General features: G+C 39.5%; 1 protein-coding gene across 6 annotated transcripts in view; it reads left to right on the top strand.

The window, feature by feature from the left end:
- The window catches only part of DST (dystonin), a 468,940-nt gene that overhangs the window by 404,385 nt on the left and 43,501 nt on the right, over positions 1–21,054 (top strand). For all 6 annotated transcript variants that reach the window (XM_077811595.1, XM_077811594.1, XM_077811599.1 and 3 more), the window contains 10 exons: positions 6,807–7,010; positions 9,846–10,077; positions 10,458–10,684; positions 11,428–11,550; positions 11,762–11,863; positions 13,501–13,602; positions 14,808–14,981; positions 15,814–15,969; positions 18,431–18,628; positions 19,181–19,309. In XM_077811595.1, the coding sequence (XP_077667721.1) occupies positions 6,807–7,010; positions 9,846–10,077; positions 10,458–10,684; positions 11,428–11,550; positions 11,762–11,863; positions 13,501–13,602; positions 14,808–14,981; positions 15,814–15,969; positions 18,431–18,628; positions 19,181–19,309 (1,647 nt within the window). The remainder of the gene's footprint in view (positions 1–6,806; positions 7,011–9,845; positions 10,078–10,457; positions 10,685–11,427; positions 11,551–11,761; positions 11,864–13,500; positions 13,603–14,807; positions 14,982–15,813; positions 15,970–18,430; positions 18,629–19,180; positions 19,310–21,054) is intronic.

Below are 21,054 nucleotides of genomic sequence, written 5' to 3'. Positions count from 1 at the left end.
CCTGATCACTCTTGTTACAGTGTGTATGGTAACACCCATAGTTTCATGTTCTCTGTGTATATAAAATCTCCCCACTATATTTTCCACTGTATGCATCCGATGAAGTGAGCTGTAGCTCACAAAAGCTTATGCTCAAATAAATTTGTTAGTCTCTGAGGTGCCACAAGTACTCCTTTTCATTTTTATTTGTTCCTTAATTTCAGATTAATAATGCCTATCAGTAGTTTAGGTGCTATGTATATATAAAATATTATGTAGATATGCAACATTTCTCTCTTTTTTTTGTTAATTCCTTTGGAGAGCTAATCTTATTTTTTTAAGGAGCCAAGAAGATAATGAGACAACTAGATTTTCCAGTGTTACAGACAGAGAGGGCCAAGCATACAGCACTTTGGTTCTCGTGGATAATTTACGTGATTTCTAATACATAAAATATTTTTAGACATTTGCTATGACACTGAATGCAGGACTCAAGTGTGGATAATAAAGTCACAAAATAAATGCTACGTATTAGTTTAGTGAGCCGAATATGATCTTGCCTACAGACAAGATTGTTTGCATTTGGTATAGAATATATCATGTTTTCTACATTAACTATTCAATGTTCATATTATATTCCTCAGTGCACTGATTTTACAGTGGATAAATGTACTTAGTTCCATAGATTTACAATTTTAGCGACTCACTGTTTTGTTTTCTCTGAGACTTTAATGCAAATGCACTGCTCAAATATATTGGTTGATATACAGAGGCTTCACCTAATTGCCTTCAAACTATGTGTATTGTCCACCAGAGACAAACATTTTCCATTAAGAGATTAAGACTGGGTATATTACATCATCTTTGCAAAACATGTTCCTTCGTTACAAGCCTAATCTTGCTCACTTTTCTCTCGCAATTAGGCTCATTGACTTCAATCATTCTGCTTGCATGAGGCCCATCATTTGTATTTTTACTAGATCATTTGAAGATTTGTTTGTTTAGCAGAAGACTAATGTTATACAAGTTTTTAATGAATAATGGATCTAAACTGAAACACTGATTTTCTGGAATTGTTTCCAAAATAGTTTGCCATGAGAAAGACCTCCTAAATCATATCTTGCCCTATTTTATTTTTATTTTAAAGTTTTAAATGTTATTACAGTGAACTGTGCTCCATTTTATTTTTTATGTTATAGTTAAATAGCATTTGTTTTATTACATCTAGAGTCATTTACTGCATTTAGTTAATCGTATTTTAATAACACAGTAAATCAATCTGGGTGAAATTTACTCCTGAACAAAGAGCTGCCTCAGCACCTGTGCACCATTTAAAGATAACTTAAGTGGATGCATGGATCTTGTGGTATTCTGATGCATAGGGGTAAACTTCCCCTATGAGTATGCAAAACCCAGATATCTGAAATTTTGTAAAACCCTTTTCTCATTACTATAGCATACCCACTTATTCACTGCTTTATATCTTTTCTCTACCACTGCAGCTTGTTGCAAAGGCTAGGAGTGCAACATACAGTCACTACTGATCTGGAGAGACAAGGTGGGTGAGGTAATAAAGATTTGCCTCACCCACCTTGTCTCTTTAATATCTTGGGACCAACACAGCTACAGTACTGATATGGAGTCAGTTTTATGGAATGATTAGGATTGAGACAATTGGTCTCTTTGCTGGTCAGTTACATAGAATCCAGTGATAGGCAAAACCAAAAGTGTTCCCTGTGGATAGTCATCCAGAAGTTCAGACTTTACTGAACTATCTGAACCTTTGAGGACCGCAATCATGCCGAGCAATCCTCCTTCCCCAGATCCCACATTACTTGCCTCTCCTACATAAGCTTTGGCTTTCATTGAGACATCATTATTTTGGGAAGAGACCTGATTGTCTCCTACCCCACCCTAGGTCTCATTCTTTTTCTAGGGAGAGCAGATGAGGTACAATTCAGGATTAAGATCTCCTCTGCTGAAAGGGAAGAGATTTATTTGCAGCCTGACCTAGCTACCCCTCTGTTGGGTCCTCACAATGCATTTTAAAATGTAAAAGAAAGCTGGGAATAGGAGCAGTGTTTTTGCTTGTTCCTGGCTTTCTGTCAGGGGACAGCCTGCAGCTGAGCCAGTCTCCTGGCAACCCAGTGAGTGAAGCTGGCCCTGATGGAAGCTGTCTGTTTGACTGCACTACCTGATGGATGCAGGAATCTGCAGGCTGATACTTACGCTCAGGAGCAGTCTAGTGGCTGCTTGCATTCCTAGCCCACAGCTGCACATGGTCCTGTACCTGCCTATACTGTCTCTAGTCTTGCTCCTGCCTCTGCCCCAGCCTGTACCTGCTCTAGCTCCAGCCACCAGCTCCTTCCTGATCTCTGACTGCTGGCTCAGACTCTCTGCTTCAGACTGTGACTCTGGCTAGCCATTCAGCTTAGGCTTTGGTTTCTGACTTCTGGTTTTGACCCTCTCCTCCACCTTCTGACTGTGACTCTGGTTAACCCTTCGGCTTGGCCTTTGGTCTTTGATGCCCAGCTATAACCCTGAACTTCAGTCCTGGACCTCCCCCATCTGGATTCAGCTCTGTCTGATAGGCCAGACCCTTGCTTCAGCCACTTGCCTAGATCGCCCACGACTCAGTCGCTGACACTTTGAGCAGCCCAAAAGATTGAACAAGGGTGGATAAGCAGCAGTACTGCCTTCAGATGGATTCCACAGAGGCAACCATGCTCCTGCTGGACACGGTGGGATTCCTGCAGACCCTACAGGCCCAGGTTATGGTTTTGTAGTACACACTTGAGACCTACAGGATCAAATCGTCCCACCCATAGCTGTTGCCCCAGCTTCTAGAAACTGGAGATTCCAATCCTGGATAAAATTGATGGGGACTGTAACAAGTTCTGTAGTTTCATGAACCAGTGTCGGCTCCTGTTCATGCTACAGCCCCAGTCATTCTCCACTGACCAGACCTGAATAGGACTTATTATTAGTCTGCTAACTAGGGAGGTCCAGTGTCTTCCCTCCTGGAGACTTCTAGCCCCATGCTGGGGTAGTTTGGGGTAGTTTGTTCGAGCTGTGACATTTGTGGTTGATGATCTGGATTGCATGGAGTCCACCAAGAATGCACTTAGAGGGCTGCATCAGGGACACAGGTCAGTTGCCAAGTTTTCCAGAGAGTTCCACTGCCTGGCAGTAGACACTAAATGGGATGAGGTGATGCAGCACTACTGTTTCTGATATTCCATAAGCAAGGAAATCAAGGATAAGCTGGCACTGGTGGAGCAGCCACCTGTCTTGGATGTCTTGGTCAGGTTGTGTACCAGTATTGATGATTGCCTGACTGAACACCTCTTGGAGAGAGAGTCGAGTTCCTGATCCCCTTCCATGTGCTCATCACAGGGGCCCAGGAAGATCAGCTGGGTTCAGACTTGCCTATCTGATGCAGAGAAGGGCTGGTGGTGTGCTTCAGATCTACACCTGTATTGTGGAGAATTTGGACACTAAGCCATGGGATGCCCTGCTAAGAACTGAGCTGACCACAAGAATTTTGAATATCTTTGAACTGCTTGTCACCTTAACCAGCGACAAGTGGCAGATCACTTTTCTTTGCCAAATTTGATTTTGTCATCATGTACCATCCTGGATCACGGAGTGGGAAGTCAGATACCCAGTCCCACAAGCACATATTTGCCAGGTCAGGCACTGCTTCCTTGGCTACCATTGTACAGCTGTCAAATTTTACTCATGGGACAGCAAACAGGATTGGATGTTCCTCATCCCATCCGTGTTTCCCCCTGACCCAAGCTACTAAGTTCTGTCAGCCCCTAGATGCGTCTAACATTCTGCCCAGCTCATGGTTTCATTTGAAGGATGGTCTGCTTTATCACGGAAAGTGACGTTATATCCCAGAGGTCCAGCCCAGACTTGAGGTGTTAATGATGTGTCACAATATGCCAATTGCCTGCCATTTTGTCTGCTTCAAAACCCAAGACCTAATTGTTATGGAATTTCTGGTGGCCAACATTGACTGCTGGTGTTAAGAGGTACGTTAATTCATGTGGTCTGTGCTGTCGAAGCAAGTGTCTATGTACAGAACCACTCGTCCTCCTTCATGCTTTGCCCATCTCAATCCTTGTCCTCGGTATCCTTGGACTTCATCATAGGCTTGCACCATCATCCTTGTCACCATTGATGTCCTCACTAAGATCGTGCACTTTATTTCCATTCACACTCTCTCAACCACCCAGGAAAGGGCCCACCTTTTTCTTTTTCTAGCTCATGTTGTTCTGCCTCCATGAGCTGCCAACGATAGTCTGAGATCAATGTTTGCAATTCACTTCCCATTTTTTGGTTCAAACCCTTGAGAATGGAATTGCTTACCTCCTCATCTTATCACCCATAGACCAACGGGCAGACAGAATAAGTGAACCAGGTCCTCAAACAATACCTCCATTGCTTTCTGAATTATCGTCAAGATGACTGGGTCATCCTTCTGCCATATGCAGAGTTTGCATACAACAATTCCACTCATGCATCCACCCGAGATAGCCCATTCTACCCAAACTACGGTTTCCATGCTTGACTTCATTCAGCTGCACCTCCAGACTCCCAGGTCCCTACCGCAGCAGATCTAGTTGCCCACCTTCACTGGGGGCACCAAGAGCTTATTGAATCCTTGAAGGTTCAAAGGAGGCATACAAATATCATACTAACCAAAAATGCCAAGTCACACTGACCCTAGCAGTAGGAGATACAGTCTGGTTGTCCTCCAAACATCTAAAATCCACCCGTTCCCAAGCAAATAGGACTTTCCATACCTAGGCCCATTTAAGGTCATGGAACAAATTAACCCTATAGTGTTTTGGGAATGCTGGAACATTTGAAGGTCCACCCAGTTTTCCGTATGTCTCTTCTGACACCGTACATGGAGAATCTCTTTCATGGCCACTCTACTCCACCGCCACCTCCCATCAGTATCCAGGGACAAGAGGAATATGAGGTCCGGAAAATTCTAGTCTCCAAATGAGTTTGAGGCAAACTCTATTATCTGGTGGACTGGGAGGGCTATGGACTGGAAGAGCAATTGTGGGAGCTGGCAGAAAATGTCCATGATCTAGAACTCTTATATGTCTTCCATCGGAAGTACGCCCTGAAACTAGGTCCTACGGTCCCTAGGAGGCATACTTGAAGTGGGGGGACTGTCAGGAACTGCAGCAGAGCCAATCTCCTGGCAACCCAATGAGTGCAGCTGGCCCTGTTACAATCTGTCTGATTGACTGTGCCACCTGATTAGCTGCAGGAATCTGCAGGCTGAGACTTAAGCTCAGTAGCAACTGCAGTCCAGTGGCTGCTCAACATATTCCTAGCCTGCAGCTGTGCTTGGTCCCATCTCTGGTTCCACTGTCTCTAATCTTGCTCCTGCTCCAGCCTGTGCCTGCTCCAGACCCCAGCTCCTTCCTCACCTTATGCGCCTGGCTCACACCATCAGATCACCCTTCTGACTGCAACTCTGGCTAACCTTCAGCTAAGGCTTTTGTTTCTGATTCCTGGTTCTGACCCGCCGCTACTCCTTCTGACTCTGACTCCAATTAACCCTTCAGTTTAGGCTTTGGTCTCTGACTCCAGTTATGATCCTTGGGTTCACTCCTGGATCTGCCCCATCTGGATTCAGTTCTAACTGGTAGGCCAGACTCTTGCTCCAGCTACTAGGCAAGACTGCCCATGACTCTGTCGCCTACACTTTCACAGCTCTGCACAGTGTACTCTGGAATGTAACTCCAAGGATCTTTTCAGTTTCAAAGTAGCTGATCAGTGGGACCTTATCAGGAATTACTAGGGTTCACTGCAACAGGAAGGGGTGAGTCTTCCCTGCCAGAGGATGGGACCTGATTGGACAGGGAGAGAGTGAGCCTTCAGGTAGGAAAAGAAGTCATATAGGTGGGGAGAGTGGGATACTCACACAAACCCTTTCACCCACTATCCAGAAGATCTGTTGTAAAAAGTAGTAGAGAGAGTGGGAAGGCATAGGGGCTAGGTTGGGACTTAGTCCCAAAGAGTTTAACTGATTTTCCCTAAACGACTGGATTTTATTTTCAGGGATGGGTCAGTTGGGGCCAAATTGATGTGCTTGTCTCTGTCAAAAACCTAGCATGTATTTATAAATCCTGGGGTTGGGCAGACTGTGGTCTTGTGACTGAAACAGAGAACTGGGAAACAGGATATGCAGGTTTTATTCCCAGCTCTACCACTCACTCATTTTACCCTCTCTGTGCTTCAGTTTTTCCCTCTGTAAATCCAGGATGATAACACTTTCCATATCTACATCACAGAGTGCTTTGATGCTAATATAATGTTAGTGCGGTACTCTGAGGTTGTTCGATGGAAGGCACTATATAAGTGATAAGGATTAGTACTAACCTCAAGGTGCATTATGTCAAGAACAGATATCCAGTGTTTTTATGCACATATCTGTAATATTACTGCCATTGCAAGAATTACAGACTCTAACATGAAATGGAGTGTCCATGGCCAGTATCATATGCACAGTTAGCATCTTGGATATAATAATATGTTCTACATTATTTACTTCATCAAGCTTCCTAGTATATCTTTAAATGTAACATTTTGTGCCTGGATAGCTATTCAGTGTTGGAAAGAGAGCCATTACAGACAGGCCAATGACTGAATATATTCAATGTGATTTGTGCTGTACTTTAGGATGAAAAGTATTTGTTTAGAATTCCTTGCCAGCTGGATGTGTTAGAAGTGCAGACAGCTGTAATGTGGAGGTGTAAGCCTAAGAAACTGATAAGTTATTTGGTTTGTTATAGCAACTGCGTGAGCTGATTGCTGAACACAAGCCTCATATAGATAAGATGAACAAAACTGGCCCTCAGTTGTTGGAGTTGAGCCCAGGAGAAGGTTTTTGTATCCAAGAGAAATACGTGGCGGCTGACACCCTTTACAGTCAAATTAAAGAAGATGTCAAAAAGCGAGCACTGGCACTGGATGAAGCCATTTCTCAGTCTACTCAGGTATCAATTTAAACTCCAAGTAACTGGGTTCATTCAAATATATATATATTGTTATTAGGCTATCGATTAACCATAAATGGCAGGTTTATCTGCAGTACCCACCCACATGGCCTGTGAATGCTCAGATCACTGCTCATGGCATTGCTTTTCTGTTAGTCAGGGGATTATAACTTTTTATATTGATCAATGTACTTACGCTGTCCTTGCAGCATTTTATTGCCACATGGCAAATCATTTAGTCATTATTTAAGGAACATCTGAATGCTAAATATGAGATGTTACCTTCACCTTTGTTCTGGGCAAACATTTTCTCTTCCATGCATATTAGTAATCCATGCTGCCCCCAATATAGGGACACCAGAGTCAATCAGCTAAGTCACACATACACAGTTGGAACTCACAACATTCAGCTACCAGTGCAGACCTCTACCACTGAAGGTGAAGGAGAATCTCCATTAAATGTTAGTAGTAGAAGGGTTTACATCTTCTTTGTAGACCAGCCATTAGAGAATGAGATAATCACAAGCACTTGAACATGTGTACAAACTGCTACCCAGTGTTTTATAATTGGAGTTTCTGTGCAGTCATCACAATGGAACCCCCAGATTTCACATGCCATTACAAACTTAAAAAACTCTGATTGGGTTCCTAGGAAAATGAACTAAGGTTCAGTGAACCTGAGTTGGTGTATTATTATGCATCAAATCCTTGAGACATTTGAGATTTTGCATGGTTTCACTTTTGAACTTGCTGAAATTCTGTGTTTTTTAGTTTCACTTTGACATTTTTTTTAGTTCACTCAAATTCAAAACAAAACTTGCTGTGTGTGTGTGTGTGTGAGAGAGAGAGAGAGAGAGAGACAGAAAACATACAGCCCAAAGCCAGAATAAAACCACTACATTTTATACAGCTGTTCTGACCCTACAGCTTCTCCCTCCTTCCCATGCACTGGGGAACAAATAATAGTACTGATAGCCTCTCCAGATCTAGAATACTTTCCCAAATGCTTCTCTAAGTAACAAACTTTAAAATGCTCCTCAGGATATGTCTTTATATACTTTTTTTCCCTTGGGTCGTCTCACTATGTTCCCAGACTGCTGACGGTGTGTGTAAAAGCCTGTGAGCAGCCCATATCACCAGGTGATATCTTGATGTACTCTTTCCAGTTATTATGTTGGCCTATCATACTTTTAAGCATTCTAAAGCAATCAAATTACACATGCTACTGAAATACAACCAATTATTTTAGATGGAAACATTGTTCTGTACTTTAAGGGTTCAGTCCTGCTGCCATTACAGTCCATTGGAGCTTACCTTTATACCTTTAAAAATCAGGCTACTCACTTTCTATTCCAACCCAATGTTGAGTGCCAAATATATAAACACAAAAGAAGACCATCATAGATGCATGCTCCTTTGTAACATCCAGACTATCAGTATGTTGAAAAGCTGCTTACATATTTTAAAAATGTGTTGAGATTAAACTTATGTATGTTTATAAAAATGTATGTACACATGAGAAAAAGAAGACAATAGAATTTGTTTTGATATAATCCCTTTTTATTAAGATATACCAGAGTCTATTGTCATAAATATATAATATGGTGGAGTTGTAAGCATTTGCTTACACAGTCTTAGAAGTATCAGTATCTAACTCATCAATGTGTAAAGTGCGTTAGGCTATCTTATGCATGAAAGGCACTGTGTAAGCCCAGAAGATGTATTGTTTTATAGACATACTATATTCCCTATAAAAGTTAAGGGCAAATGTCTCATTCACTTCAGTAGGAGCAAAATGAGGCCTAATGAGTTCATCGGAATTTTAGTTTTTTTGTATAATTAGAGCAGAGTAGAGCAAATTAGAGAAGAGTTAAACTACTTTAACTTCAGTTTTTATCACTTATATGGGATTTGGTTTCCTAGTGTCACAATAAATGTAATAGACATCTGAATATAGTAACAGCTGCATCTCACCCTTAATATATACTTCACAAGCATGTAGGATATTCACACACATTCTAACAAATACACCACAGTTTATTAACATCATTCACACATTCTGTTGAGAAGTCAGATGTATAGTGAATCTGCCACAAGAAAGGGGAAATTGTACTTTCATTGGATCCATGTTCTTTTCAGTGTAAAGGAATTGCTCTTTGTTGCACTTCAGATGACCCTGCTCTCTCAGGGTCTTCCATAGTTCTTTCAGGTGTGTTAGATACTGCTTATAATAGATATCTGGACTTACTACCACCACACAGTTAGTTCATAGCAATTACCTGACACATCAAACCCTTGTCAGTGTTTCCATGCACAACATTGTTCCCAATGTGAAGCATTATAATAATACATATCCTTAAAATAACACAAAGCTTTGTATTGAATACAATCACTTCATATACATGTTAAAAGATGGAAGTGGAAAACCCATGGTTCTCTAAAATTTGGAACAAAGTAATCTATTAATTAAACAGGACTATAGTCAGGTAAATGTTGTTGGCAGGTGTAACAATGCCTCTCTATGGGTGAGCTGCAGGGACTGTACCCAGGACCTGTGGATCCAAAAGAATGAATCTCTGTTGCTTGACCTAAGGACCTGGTCCATTTGTTTAGAGGCAGTAGCTGTCTCTTACAGAGCTCTCTGTGTAGTCTAGTCATTAGAAAGGGACAAAGAGCTGCATGGTATTAGAGCACACCATGCAACTAGGGGTGTTTAATATGTTAGTTTATCAGTTCCTTTCTTTTCAAGGAAATGGTCAGATGTAGATCTTTTGATTGTTTTGTCTTTCCTCCAATTTCCTTTCCTCCTCACCCGTCCCTCTTTTATTCCCCCAGTTTCATGACAAGATAGATCCAACCCTTGAGAGTCTGGAACGCATAGTTGAACGTCTGAGGCAGCCACCTTCAATCTCAGCTGAGGTTGAGAAGATTAAAGAGCAGATCAGCGAAAATAAGAATGTGTCAGTAGATCTGGAAAAACTTCAGCCCGTGTACGAGACACTCAAACAGCGTGGGGAGGAAATGATAGCTCGCTCAGAGGGAGCTGATAAGGATATATCTGCTAAAGGTAATAATTTATCTGAGAGAGAAAATTTCTTTCTAGTTGAAATAAACAAAGCTGTGGTAAATAAAATCTTCATTTTTTTGGTTATCAGCTAGCTTATTTTTGAATGTTCTCCTGTAGTAGGGCCTTAAGGTTTAAAAAAGCAATCTACCTGCTTTATGAACGGATGTCATAAATCAGACCTGTGTTTGTTTGTTTTTTTGAAGTACTATGTTAAATTATTCTGTTTATCATTGTTGTGAGTATTTTACAATCTGAATTAAAAAGCTAGTTGGTTTCCTCCATAAGGAGTATACATTTGACATATGTATGTATGATGTATCACTATAAAAGTAAACATAAATGTTGGTTGCCCATGTAATAGAGTCCATTTGCCTATTTAGCTGTTCAGGATAAAATTAAACAAATGGTCTTCATCTGGGAAGACATCCAGGCCTTGACTGAGGAAAGGGAGGCCAAATTGCTGGATGTGATGGAGCTAGCTGAAAAGTTCTGGTGTGATCACATGGCTCTTGTAGTCACTATTAAAGATACTCAGGATTTCATCCGAGAACTGGAGGGACCCGGAGTTGACCCCTCTGTAGTCAAACAACAGCAAGAGGCTGCAGAGGTCAGTAGAAAGTTTTGTTTTTTTTTAATGTTTAAAGGATTTTTTTTCCAATACAGAGAGGAAATGTGATATTTTTACAAAATTACCATGAAATACAACAAGAGAATTCCTTCAGAAACCAACAGGGATAATTACGTAGAAATTAACTATAACAGTATTTCAAGACTGCATGGCAAACAATTAGTATATCAGCACTTTTGCTTTTTGTGCATAGATGTTTCAACATGTGAGTGCCTATAGACTTATCTGTGTCTCTCTGTATGTATGTTAAATATATAATACATATTTTAGATTCTCTGAATATTATGTAGCATTTAAAAGAAATGAAATTAATATGCTTTCTTCCAAGCCCGCAATCAGTTATACTGATTATATAACAACTTAGCAGCAGGAGTGGTGACCACTGAAAAACAAAAACAGCAGCTTGAAGAACTCTAAATTATTAAAGCTTTCTAGGCTGTACTTTTTACTTTTGTACAAAATCACTTATTCTTATAAGCCCTGGTTTTCATTTAAATGAAGGCCACTTTACGCCACTCTGTCAGTATAAAGGGGCATTATAAGTGCGCATGCATTTATGCTTACTTCAAGGTCCTTTCACATTGCCAGAGAGATGTTACACTTGTGATCTTAGTATAAATAAGAATCAAGGTCGATAATGTTGTGCCTTAAAAGCAACTGTATCTATGTTCTTGAGTTTTAAAATATAGCAACATTGAAAATTTAATTTTTTCTCCTTTTAGGCTATCAGAGAAGAAGTTGATGGACTGCAGGAAGAACTCGATATGGTGGTAAACTTAGGTTCTGAACTTATAGCTGCTTGTGGAGAACCTGACAAGCCTATTGTCAATAAAAGCATAGATGAGGTACAAGTAACATAAATGCATAATACTAATATGTTATAGTGTTTGTGTACTGTAGAATGGATAGTCCATCAGAAAGTACTTAGAAGTAGTGTAATATTAAAGTTTTGGAGCCAGCTGAACTCAGTGACAAAATCCATTGACTTTAATTAGAACAAGGTTTGGCCCTGAAGTATCCAAAATCTGACTGAAATATTTCACTATTTAATTGCAGCTGAATTCAGCTTGGGACACTCTAAACAAAGCATGGAAAGAGCGGATAGACAAACTTGATGAAGCCATGCAGGCTGCTGTTCAGTACCAAGATGGATTGCAGGTAAGATGGTTATGATGTATCTAACAAAGTCTGGAGTAAGAAAGGTTATCATGTTTTATGTCTTAGAAAAAACACCATATTACTGGGTAGCTGCCAATTGCTGTCATCTGTAGAATTATGGTTAACATTTTCTTCAATAAACTGAAGGATTTTCACAGATTTGTTGCATAATATCATAAATATGCTGGTTTACATTCTTTGTGTAATTATTTACTTTTCATATTGTGTTTAGCTTTTGAGTTAAAGTTTCATTGTTTATTAATAGAGTGAGAGCAGATTTTATTTGTTACCACACATTTTGCATGGTAACCCTGCTGATAGGCAACATTCCATTGTGATACATTCAGTGCTTCAGTTAATATGTAAGTTGATGCTGTGTCACAATGTTTACATGAGCTAAAAGGGAAGAAAAAAAAAACAAATTAAATAGTTCAAGTCCTAAGTGCTGCAATTTTCCTGGGAGAGAAGACAAATTCAAGGAACTCCATTTTACTGCAGATCTTTCATTTATACAATAAGTACAAGATTTTGCATTTTCTGAATTAAATATGTTATTCATTTCTGTCGTGCTGTGTTTATATAGTTTTTTAGTATATCATTCTACCGAATCAGAACACCTCATGCATGTAGCTGATTTACTTTAAAAAGTCTACAGATAAATTGCCCATCTACATACAAAGTCTGTCTGGATTTTTGTCTGCCGCAAGTGCAGGATTGCCCATTCTTGGGAAACTGTCCTATGGTGGAGAGCCATCCTCCTTCTTGGCCAATGGCTTGGGGGCCATAATACCAGTTCAGAGCTGAGGCATTCTTTTTGCACTGCAGGCCCTGGCTGCTGTTACAGCCCTCCAGGGCTGTTGGCATAAAGCAGAGCACCCTTCAGGCTTTTCTACATTATGTCAGGAACAGACAAATTGGCTGGAAAGCCTCAATATTGGGAGGAGACATAAATGTAACTTGAAGTTACTTTTGCACTTCACTACTGAGTTTGATCAGTTGCAGCTCAGACACAGCCCAGCACCGAGCCTTAGATGTACCAAATGGGTCTAATTCCACACTCTGTATACAATTAAAATTCTCATTGACTTCAGTGGGATTTGTGCCTAATTAGTCATTAATAAAAGCCAAATTTCATTCAGTGACATCAACTATAAAAATCAATCTCAATAAAGGATGAGAACACTACAGAAATAGCAATTCTGTGCTGTGCATTTGCTGTAATAGAGGTCTCATTGAAATCAGCGCAATTACTCAAAGTAAAGTACTATGTAATATAAGTAACTATGAGAGAATCTTGCTGTTAATAAAAGTTCAATCCTGTATCTCTTACATGCATATTCCTGGCACTGAAATCAGTGGATTTTTTGTATATTTAGGTGTTGCAGGATGTCAGTGTAATCAATATTCGCTGCCTTGGATTGTCAACACACTTTTTAATAACTTGATTTTTTTCCAGATTATTTTCTTATGAAGAGGGTAATGGAGTTGTTTCCTGCAGTAGCAGATAAACTCAGCAATATGCACATGAGAATTGTACTTGTATTGTACATAGCTTTCAAACTGTAGCTCATGACAAGATTTATCATACTGTTTCACTTATATTATCTTATACTGCAATTTAATGTTGTGATTTTCAGGCAATATTTGACTGGGTAGATATTGCTGGCAGTAAATTAGCTTCAATGTCACCAGTTGGAACAGATCTAGAAACAGTGAAGCAGCAAACTGCAGAACTGAAGGTATGAACTAGCTGTTTATTTTTCTTATTTCATCATTCTACGTATTTCAGCAGCCAAGTGTAGTTCTATAAAAACTTCCAAATATTATAATGCTTTTACAGTAAGTAGCTTATTGTATCTGAGTGAAAACCTTTCCCACTGAATTCAGCAGGGCCAGATTTTACTCTATGTAAATATGATTTGAGAACTCTGAAAAAAAACATGTGTTATAACATTGATTTCTGTTAAAAGGTTATTTGATGATATTTTTCCCTTCACCTTTTATTTTTCTCACCCCCACCCCCACCCCCGTGTCAGCCACCTTTGGGGCACTTAACCTCCATCTGGTATGTGGGTGGCAACTTCCTCCAAAGCCTCTGACTCCTGATGTCATGGCCCATGCCTAAATACACAAACTGAGATCACATCATTTCCACTAGACCCCACTGGGCTATGAAATAAGGTTCTAAGCCAACTCTGAATCCCACTGTAGGGAAATATGACTCATTATGGTCATGACACCAGCATGTTGTTCTGCATGTTTTAAATAGGAAGCAGGGATGTGCAGTGGCTAGTGTGGGAGTTGGGAGTGAAGAGTCCTTGGTTTAGCTCCTGATTGTTACTGACTCAAGGGATGGCCTTAGCCAAGAGGATTAATATCTTTCTTTCGTTCTTCTTTTTTCCAATATCTTTTCACTTTTTGTATGAATCGTAACCACGTACCTTGCACAAATCTGAGTGAAAAAAGAATCAGCTTGTTGTCTCAGTTTGCCTTTCTGTAAAACAGGATAACTGACTACTGAAATTGCTTTCAGATTTTTCAGTGAAAGGTTCTATGTTAAGTTCAGAGTAGTATATTATCTCAGCCCCAGTAGCCAGAAGTTACTGTTGCTTTTGCCGCAAACCAGAATGCATGATAATAAACAGTCTTACATTCTGTATCTTCCTATGCACATGATTACCAAAGGGAAGGAGAGTATTATGGGGAACTTTAACACTTATCTTTGTCTTTTCAGTTAGCTGGGATCTTCTTGATTAAAAGCATACTGTATATAAATATTGAATCAGGAAATACATTACCATGGTTTGACAATTATTACAACACATGGAACAGGAAAAAGAAAATTTTAACATCATGGCAGCTGACAGTGCTGCATGTAAATATTTCAAGCACTAGTATTTCTACTGTATACAAATGATTTTCTGTATGTTTGTATTTACATCAGCAATTTAAGACGGAGGCTTATCAACAGCAGATAGAAATGGAAAGGCTAAATCATCAAGCAGAACTGTTGTTGAAGAAGGTTACTGAAGAAAGTGACAAGCACACAGTTCAAGAACCCCTCTCAGAGCTCAGACTGATGTGGGTCAATCTAGAGGAGAAAATTATTAACAGACAGGTGAATGAAGTTGGGATGGGTGTTTGTCAATGTGATGCAGAGATGCCAGCATAGCTTTTTGTTATGCACTGTGTTTGTACCAGCCCATGTAACATATTCTTTCTTTTAGGGATTACAAAATTACAGAAAGAGTGTTTCACATTTTACTGAGTTTTACTTTACGATTTTCAAACACTTGGCAGCATATCACTTCCTGTGTCGAGTATCAAATCAAATCCTATTTGTTTTTTCATTTTGTTTTTTGATGGCATTTTATTGGCAGTTGAAAACTTGTAAATACTCACAGGAGACCAAATACAAAAATAATGTGTTGAACACCTCTTTTTCAAACTTACAAATAAGTCACTTCAGCGTTCTTTCCAAAACACTAAATTATCAAAGTGACACAGGCAAATTGAAAAATGAGTGCTTAGAAAAGTGTATTCATTTCTAAATTGAACCATTTCATTGAAAAACTAAACCTCATTAAAAAGACCTCGGACCAAGTAGCATTTAAGTTCAAATCAAAATCTAAATAATGAAAAATACAATTATTTCTGTGCTGAGATAGCCTACATTCTGTACCTTGTTTTATAATAGGATCTGGAATGGCCAAGAGTTTAGAGCTAGAATTTAAGACTGTATAATGGAACTGCCAACTCAGCTTTAGCTATAGAGCAGTTGCTTGAGCTAGGATAATGTTGCTGCTCTCTGATTAGTGCTCTGACTATTGGACTCAGGCTCCCCATTCGATGAAAATGGAGTCTAGTGGCATTCTATGCAGTTTAAGCCAATTGGATCATTAGCTTCATAAAACAATATCATTGTTATTTTTATTTTATTTTTACTATAGCACAAGCTGGAGGGTGCCTTGTTAGCTTTGGGGCAGTTCCAACATGCCCTGGATGAATTACTGACATGGCTGACGCACACAGAAGACCTGCTGAATGAACAGAAACCTGTGGGTGGGGACCCCAAGGCTATTGAAATTGAACTTGCCAAACATCATGTATGTAATTATACTGTGTTCACTGAGATATTATTTTGATGTTTATCTTAAGCTATGTTTCTTATTGTAAAGCTTTGTACTTGTTAAATAATTGTCTTAGAGGTTTTCAAGAGACAGATTAAGACTGAAAGTGCCCATCTAGAAGCTATAATGACTGCTGCATGAATAATGTTACTGTCTCTCCTCCGGTCTCTGTTCTTCCTTAGTATAGGTGGAATGTGTTCGAGCACTGAGCCTGGCACTCCCTCCAGCTCCCCCTTCACTTGCGCCAGGCAACTCAGGAAGGGATTGTACCTGGCACTTCCCCTGGGGCTGAATGATTCCACATTGACCCTTATTCAGGCCAGGGCCCATGAAGTATACTTCAACCCACACACAGCTATGCCCCAGCCTCAGAAGAGAACAAAGAATCAATATTTTTGGAACCTACAAAATTGCACGTCCTTTGGCTCAGACTGTCATATGCTCTGCTGCTCCCATATGCCCACCGGCTATAGGGGAACCTATACCTTTGCCACTGTCTCTCTGCAAAACATTATTGATTGTTAATTATTGTTATAGCACCTTTGGACCCCCATCAGGAGTCCATTGCACTCGGTAAATGTGAAAGATCCTTCACTTTCAAGAGTATCTTCTTGGCGGAAGAATTCTCAGCTCTTTTGTGTGGCAAAATACTGTTTTTGAAGGCATGCTTTCATAGGTCATGCAGATTTCATATCAGGTTCCAATCCTTAAGTGTCACCTCTCCTTCCTTCAGAACAGCAAAAACATGCATCTTAAATTATGTTTTGCAAATAACTTCAAAAACTACTCAATATTTTAGTTCAAAGTCCTCTCAAGACCAGACACAATGCACTAAAACTGAATGCATCCCATGAAGTGAGTTGTAGCTCACGAAAGCTTATGCTCAAATAAATTGGTTAGTCTCTAAGGTGCCACAAGTCCTTCTTTTCTTTTTGCGAATACAGACTAACACGGCTGCTACTCTGAAACGGAACTAAGACATTTTTCTCATATACATGACCAGTTTCAGAATGGGGCCCTCTTACCATTACAGAAATCAGAGTCTGCTCCATATGTCTCTCGCCTTCTCAGTGGAAGTGTTTTACTACCTTAATAGCACAGTGACATCACTGATTACTCAATCTACCTTGAAGGAGTTCAGCAAACACATTACACAGCATTCTTCTTGTTCTTAAACTGGAGTTTATAGGCTAGGGAGTTCACAGAGCGCTGCTTCCTGTTTTAGCATGCAAAAACATCCATCTCTTGGAGAACTTGGGAGAGAATAACCTTTGTCCTGAGTGAACTTCATCAGGAAGGAAGGGATAAGAGGCATCTGCTTCTGGGAATAACCCTTTATTTTTCCTGTTGGGGGACTTATTTAAAATAACTGTGGTTTCCCCTGTGCTTAAACAGAAATAAGAGTGATAATATGAGACCCTTCCAATACACATGGACCACCATTGGCTTAATGATTCTTCCTTCCACTGAGTTTGTGCGATTGACCTCTCCAAGTATTTTGTTTAAAGATTTTTTCAACTTTTTATCTTATCTCCATATTCTAACACTTTTGGAGGTGGCTGGACACCTGGATCTGAGAAAACTCAAACTTGCATTTTGCAGTTTGGGCCCATTGTTTACTTTTTTACCCCTTCTCCCCACCCCCACTTTCTAATTTTCCTTATTTCAGGTTTTAAAACAATTTCCCTCAATTTTAAAAACAAGTTTTTTCACCATCTGAAAATAACATGCCTTCCCAGAATGCATTGCCAGTGCCATACATGATTTCAGAAGGGAGGATGTTCTGTATTCTATTTACCAGCCTGGAGTAGTTGATAGGAAGTTATATTACCATTCCCCAGCTCTCAGGGAAGTTTTAACTGCCATGCTAGTTTGGTAGAACATGAAAGATGACACTGAGATATGGAAAAAAGGCAGCCTCGCAACCTCGGCACTACAGCTAGTGCTGCTATGGGAGCCATCAAAGGACCTACCTCTTTTTGTTCCTCTTCCCCTTGTCCTTTCTGGCAGCCATCAGCAGTGCCCACCTCACCCAGGTCCTCATTAGTCCCAGGTCTTGTCCTCCAAAACCACAGGCACCACAGAAAAGTGCCATTAGAGGCAGGGTCGAGGGAGGGAAAGAGGCATGAAGTGACACAGCAATCTGAGTACTGGGTATCAGCAGTACAAAAAACATGTCCTAACTTTGCATTGTTATTCAGAAGGAAAGGGTTATTTTATTTGAGTATAAAACTGAAATGTGTTGCTTGGCTCAATGGCTTAATATTGCTTTCAGTCAAAGTGAGATTCATTTATACTGCCTTAATTAGGTGCTAAAACCTGCGTTGATTCTGAATACTATCTCTAAATCATAGCTGAAAGAATTCAGTGACTATGGGCACCTTAATTCAATTAATTATAAAAATGAACAGGCCTATGTGTTGTTTTTTTCCTCTAGGTGCTACAAAATGATGTGTTAGCTCATCAGTCCACTGTGGAAACAGTTAAGAAAGCAGGAAATGACCTGATTGAATCAAGTGCTGTTGAAGAAGCAAGCAATCTACAGAGCAAGTTGGAACTTTTGAATCAGCGCTGGCAAAATGTGTTGAAAAAAACAGAACAAAGGAAACAGCAGCTGGACAGTGCATTGATCCAGGTGAGCAGGAAATGAAAACTTAAAGGGATAACTAGGAAAAAGAACTACTTGCATTAAATATATAGATCTGTGTATTACGTGTGGGTCTAAATCAAAACCATGGATGCAAAAATACCTGTTTGGGGGAAAGTTTGGATCCAGATGTGTATGTCACAGGTGGCCACTATCCTTTTACAATGCTGACCCAAAATTCTGAATTTTGGCCTGCACTTTTGAGAATTGTGCACGCTATCTGCACAGAAGTGGATTTCACTCTGTGTATGTGAATTGGATGTTAGGCTTGGTCTCAGAATTATTTATGTAGTCTTTATTTATGTAGTCTTCTCTTATATAATAGTTTTATATGTTTGGGGTTTCAGGGATATGTTCAATGATACACCATCTTTTGAATTTTATGTTGCAACTTTAAGTGCAACTTAAAGATCTTTGTTTAGGAATTTTCTTTACTTATTGTAAACCTGTGATTTAGTATGTTGCCAAGCTTCTGTGTCTGAGCTGCTATCACAATTAAAAACATTTAAATATGTTCTAAAGTGACATGGTGTAATTTAGGCCCAAGGTTTCCATGGTGAAGTTGAAGATATGCAGCAATGGCTGACAGACACCGAACGTCAGCTGTTGGCATCAAAACCTGTTGGAGGTTTACCAGAAACTGCAAGAGAACAGCTTAATACCCACATAGTAAGTATCTTAATATTAGAAAGTTTTGCAAATGGTCTGTGTTTCAGAGACTAACAAAACTTCATGGGCATTTATAGAGAATAGAAGGCATGTTTTCTATATCAGAATGTCTGTATGGGATATTAAGAACTTCTACTAGCAAAAACTAAATTGTAATTTGCAGAGTTGCAAAAGAAATCATTTAGCAGATGCTCAAAGTTAATTAGTTTTCACTGTTCATTAACGTTGTGACAGTAGTGAAAAGGGTTTTGGGGGCTCTGGTTCTCAGCAATAAATGTAGAAATGTTTACTGTTTTTGCAGTAAAATTTACATTTCTTCTTTCCTCCCTTATCCTCAAAATTGTATCTTTAATTTCCAAAATAAATATTCTTAAACAGAGATATAAAGGATGAATATGAGAATCGTCTACATTCTCTATACACAGCCTTGAAATAGCTGGCTCAGTCTTGCATTCTTTACCCATCCAAAACTCTCACTGAACTCAACAGCAGTTGGGATTGACTAAGGACTTCAGGATCACACACAGAGCCTATTTTATTTAGAAAGGGAAAGTTAGCCATGATGCCTGAATTCTTCCCTTCCTCCCTTCGTTAGAGAAATCCTATGAAAAGATTTTTCCCCACATAGACAACCAGTAGAAGTTAGTTGAAAGGTGCCTTGATTTAATACCTCACTCCAAAGGATGGCATCTCTAGTAATGCATCATCTATGTAATGCATCTCTAGTAATGCATCATCTGTTATCCTGCATTGTTAACAGTGGATATGAGCCCAAGTCCTAATGTTTAACTTGAACTCATGATCTTCTAGCTCAACTGTGAGAGTGATACCTATTGATCTGTATATACTTAAACTATTATGTGTCGACACAGTTTCCATTATAAATCCCTATTGTCATATGTTCATACTTTGACTGTAAGAATTGTGAAACAATATAAAATGTCTTTTCCCAGGAGTGATTTTTGTTTCAAAATGTGATAATTTGTTTTTGTATGTTTGTGAGATGGTAAACTATATGAGAATATTGCTTTTCCAGATTATTTATAGATGTGCACAAAAATAGCTTACTATTTTAGAATTGATTGTCGGAGACTAGAAGATAATGCAAAGTAAAACATGGTATTCTGAATAAAAGAAATACAAACACCCTAATAATTTTCTTTATAAACAGACTAGTATCCTTTCTGGGCCTGATCCAGAGCCTCACACTCCACATTTAAAATGGCTTCCTGTGTCTTTACCAGATCATTATATCTGTTATGGGTTGCTGTGTAAAATATATGAGTGACACATATATGTATATCATAAACAGGAAAGTAATAGAATATTTCACTTGAGGACTTCAAATTGCAATTGAACCTTACAGCACCTATGTGAGATATATTTAGTGTTATCCTCATTTCTGCAGATCGAGAAAGTGAGAAACCGAGGCCAATTATTGTTGTTATTATTATTATTGATTATATCTTGCAACCTCCAAACCTGCCATTGTGTGATACAAACCGTGGCAATTTGTGACAAGTGATCATGTTTGTCACACCAAACCCCTTTTTTAAGGGCAAAGCCCTTTTTTTAAGGATGTGTATAAAATAAACTAGTTCAGCTGTGGGGGATAGAGAGGAGCAGGAACCCCAAAGCTGCCAGAGGATCATCTCCTCCTCCTCCTTCCCCACCAGCAGCTCCTGCTTCTTGTCCTGTGGAACTTTTGCCCTAGTTTGGGAGGGAGAATCTGCTCTGATGCAGCA

This window comes from Eretmochelys imbricata, chromosome 3 (assembly GCF_965152235.1).
Source record: "Eretmochelys imbricata isolate rEreImb1 chromosome 3, rEreImb1.hap1, whole genome shotgun sequence".
NCBI lineage: Eukaryota > Metazoa > Chordata > Testudines > Cheloniidae > Eretmochelys > Eretmochelys imbricata.
This window is presented reverse-complemented; position numbering and strand designations above follow the sequence as displayed.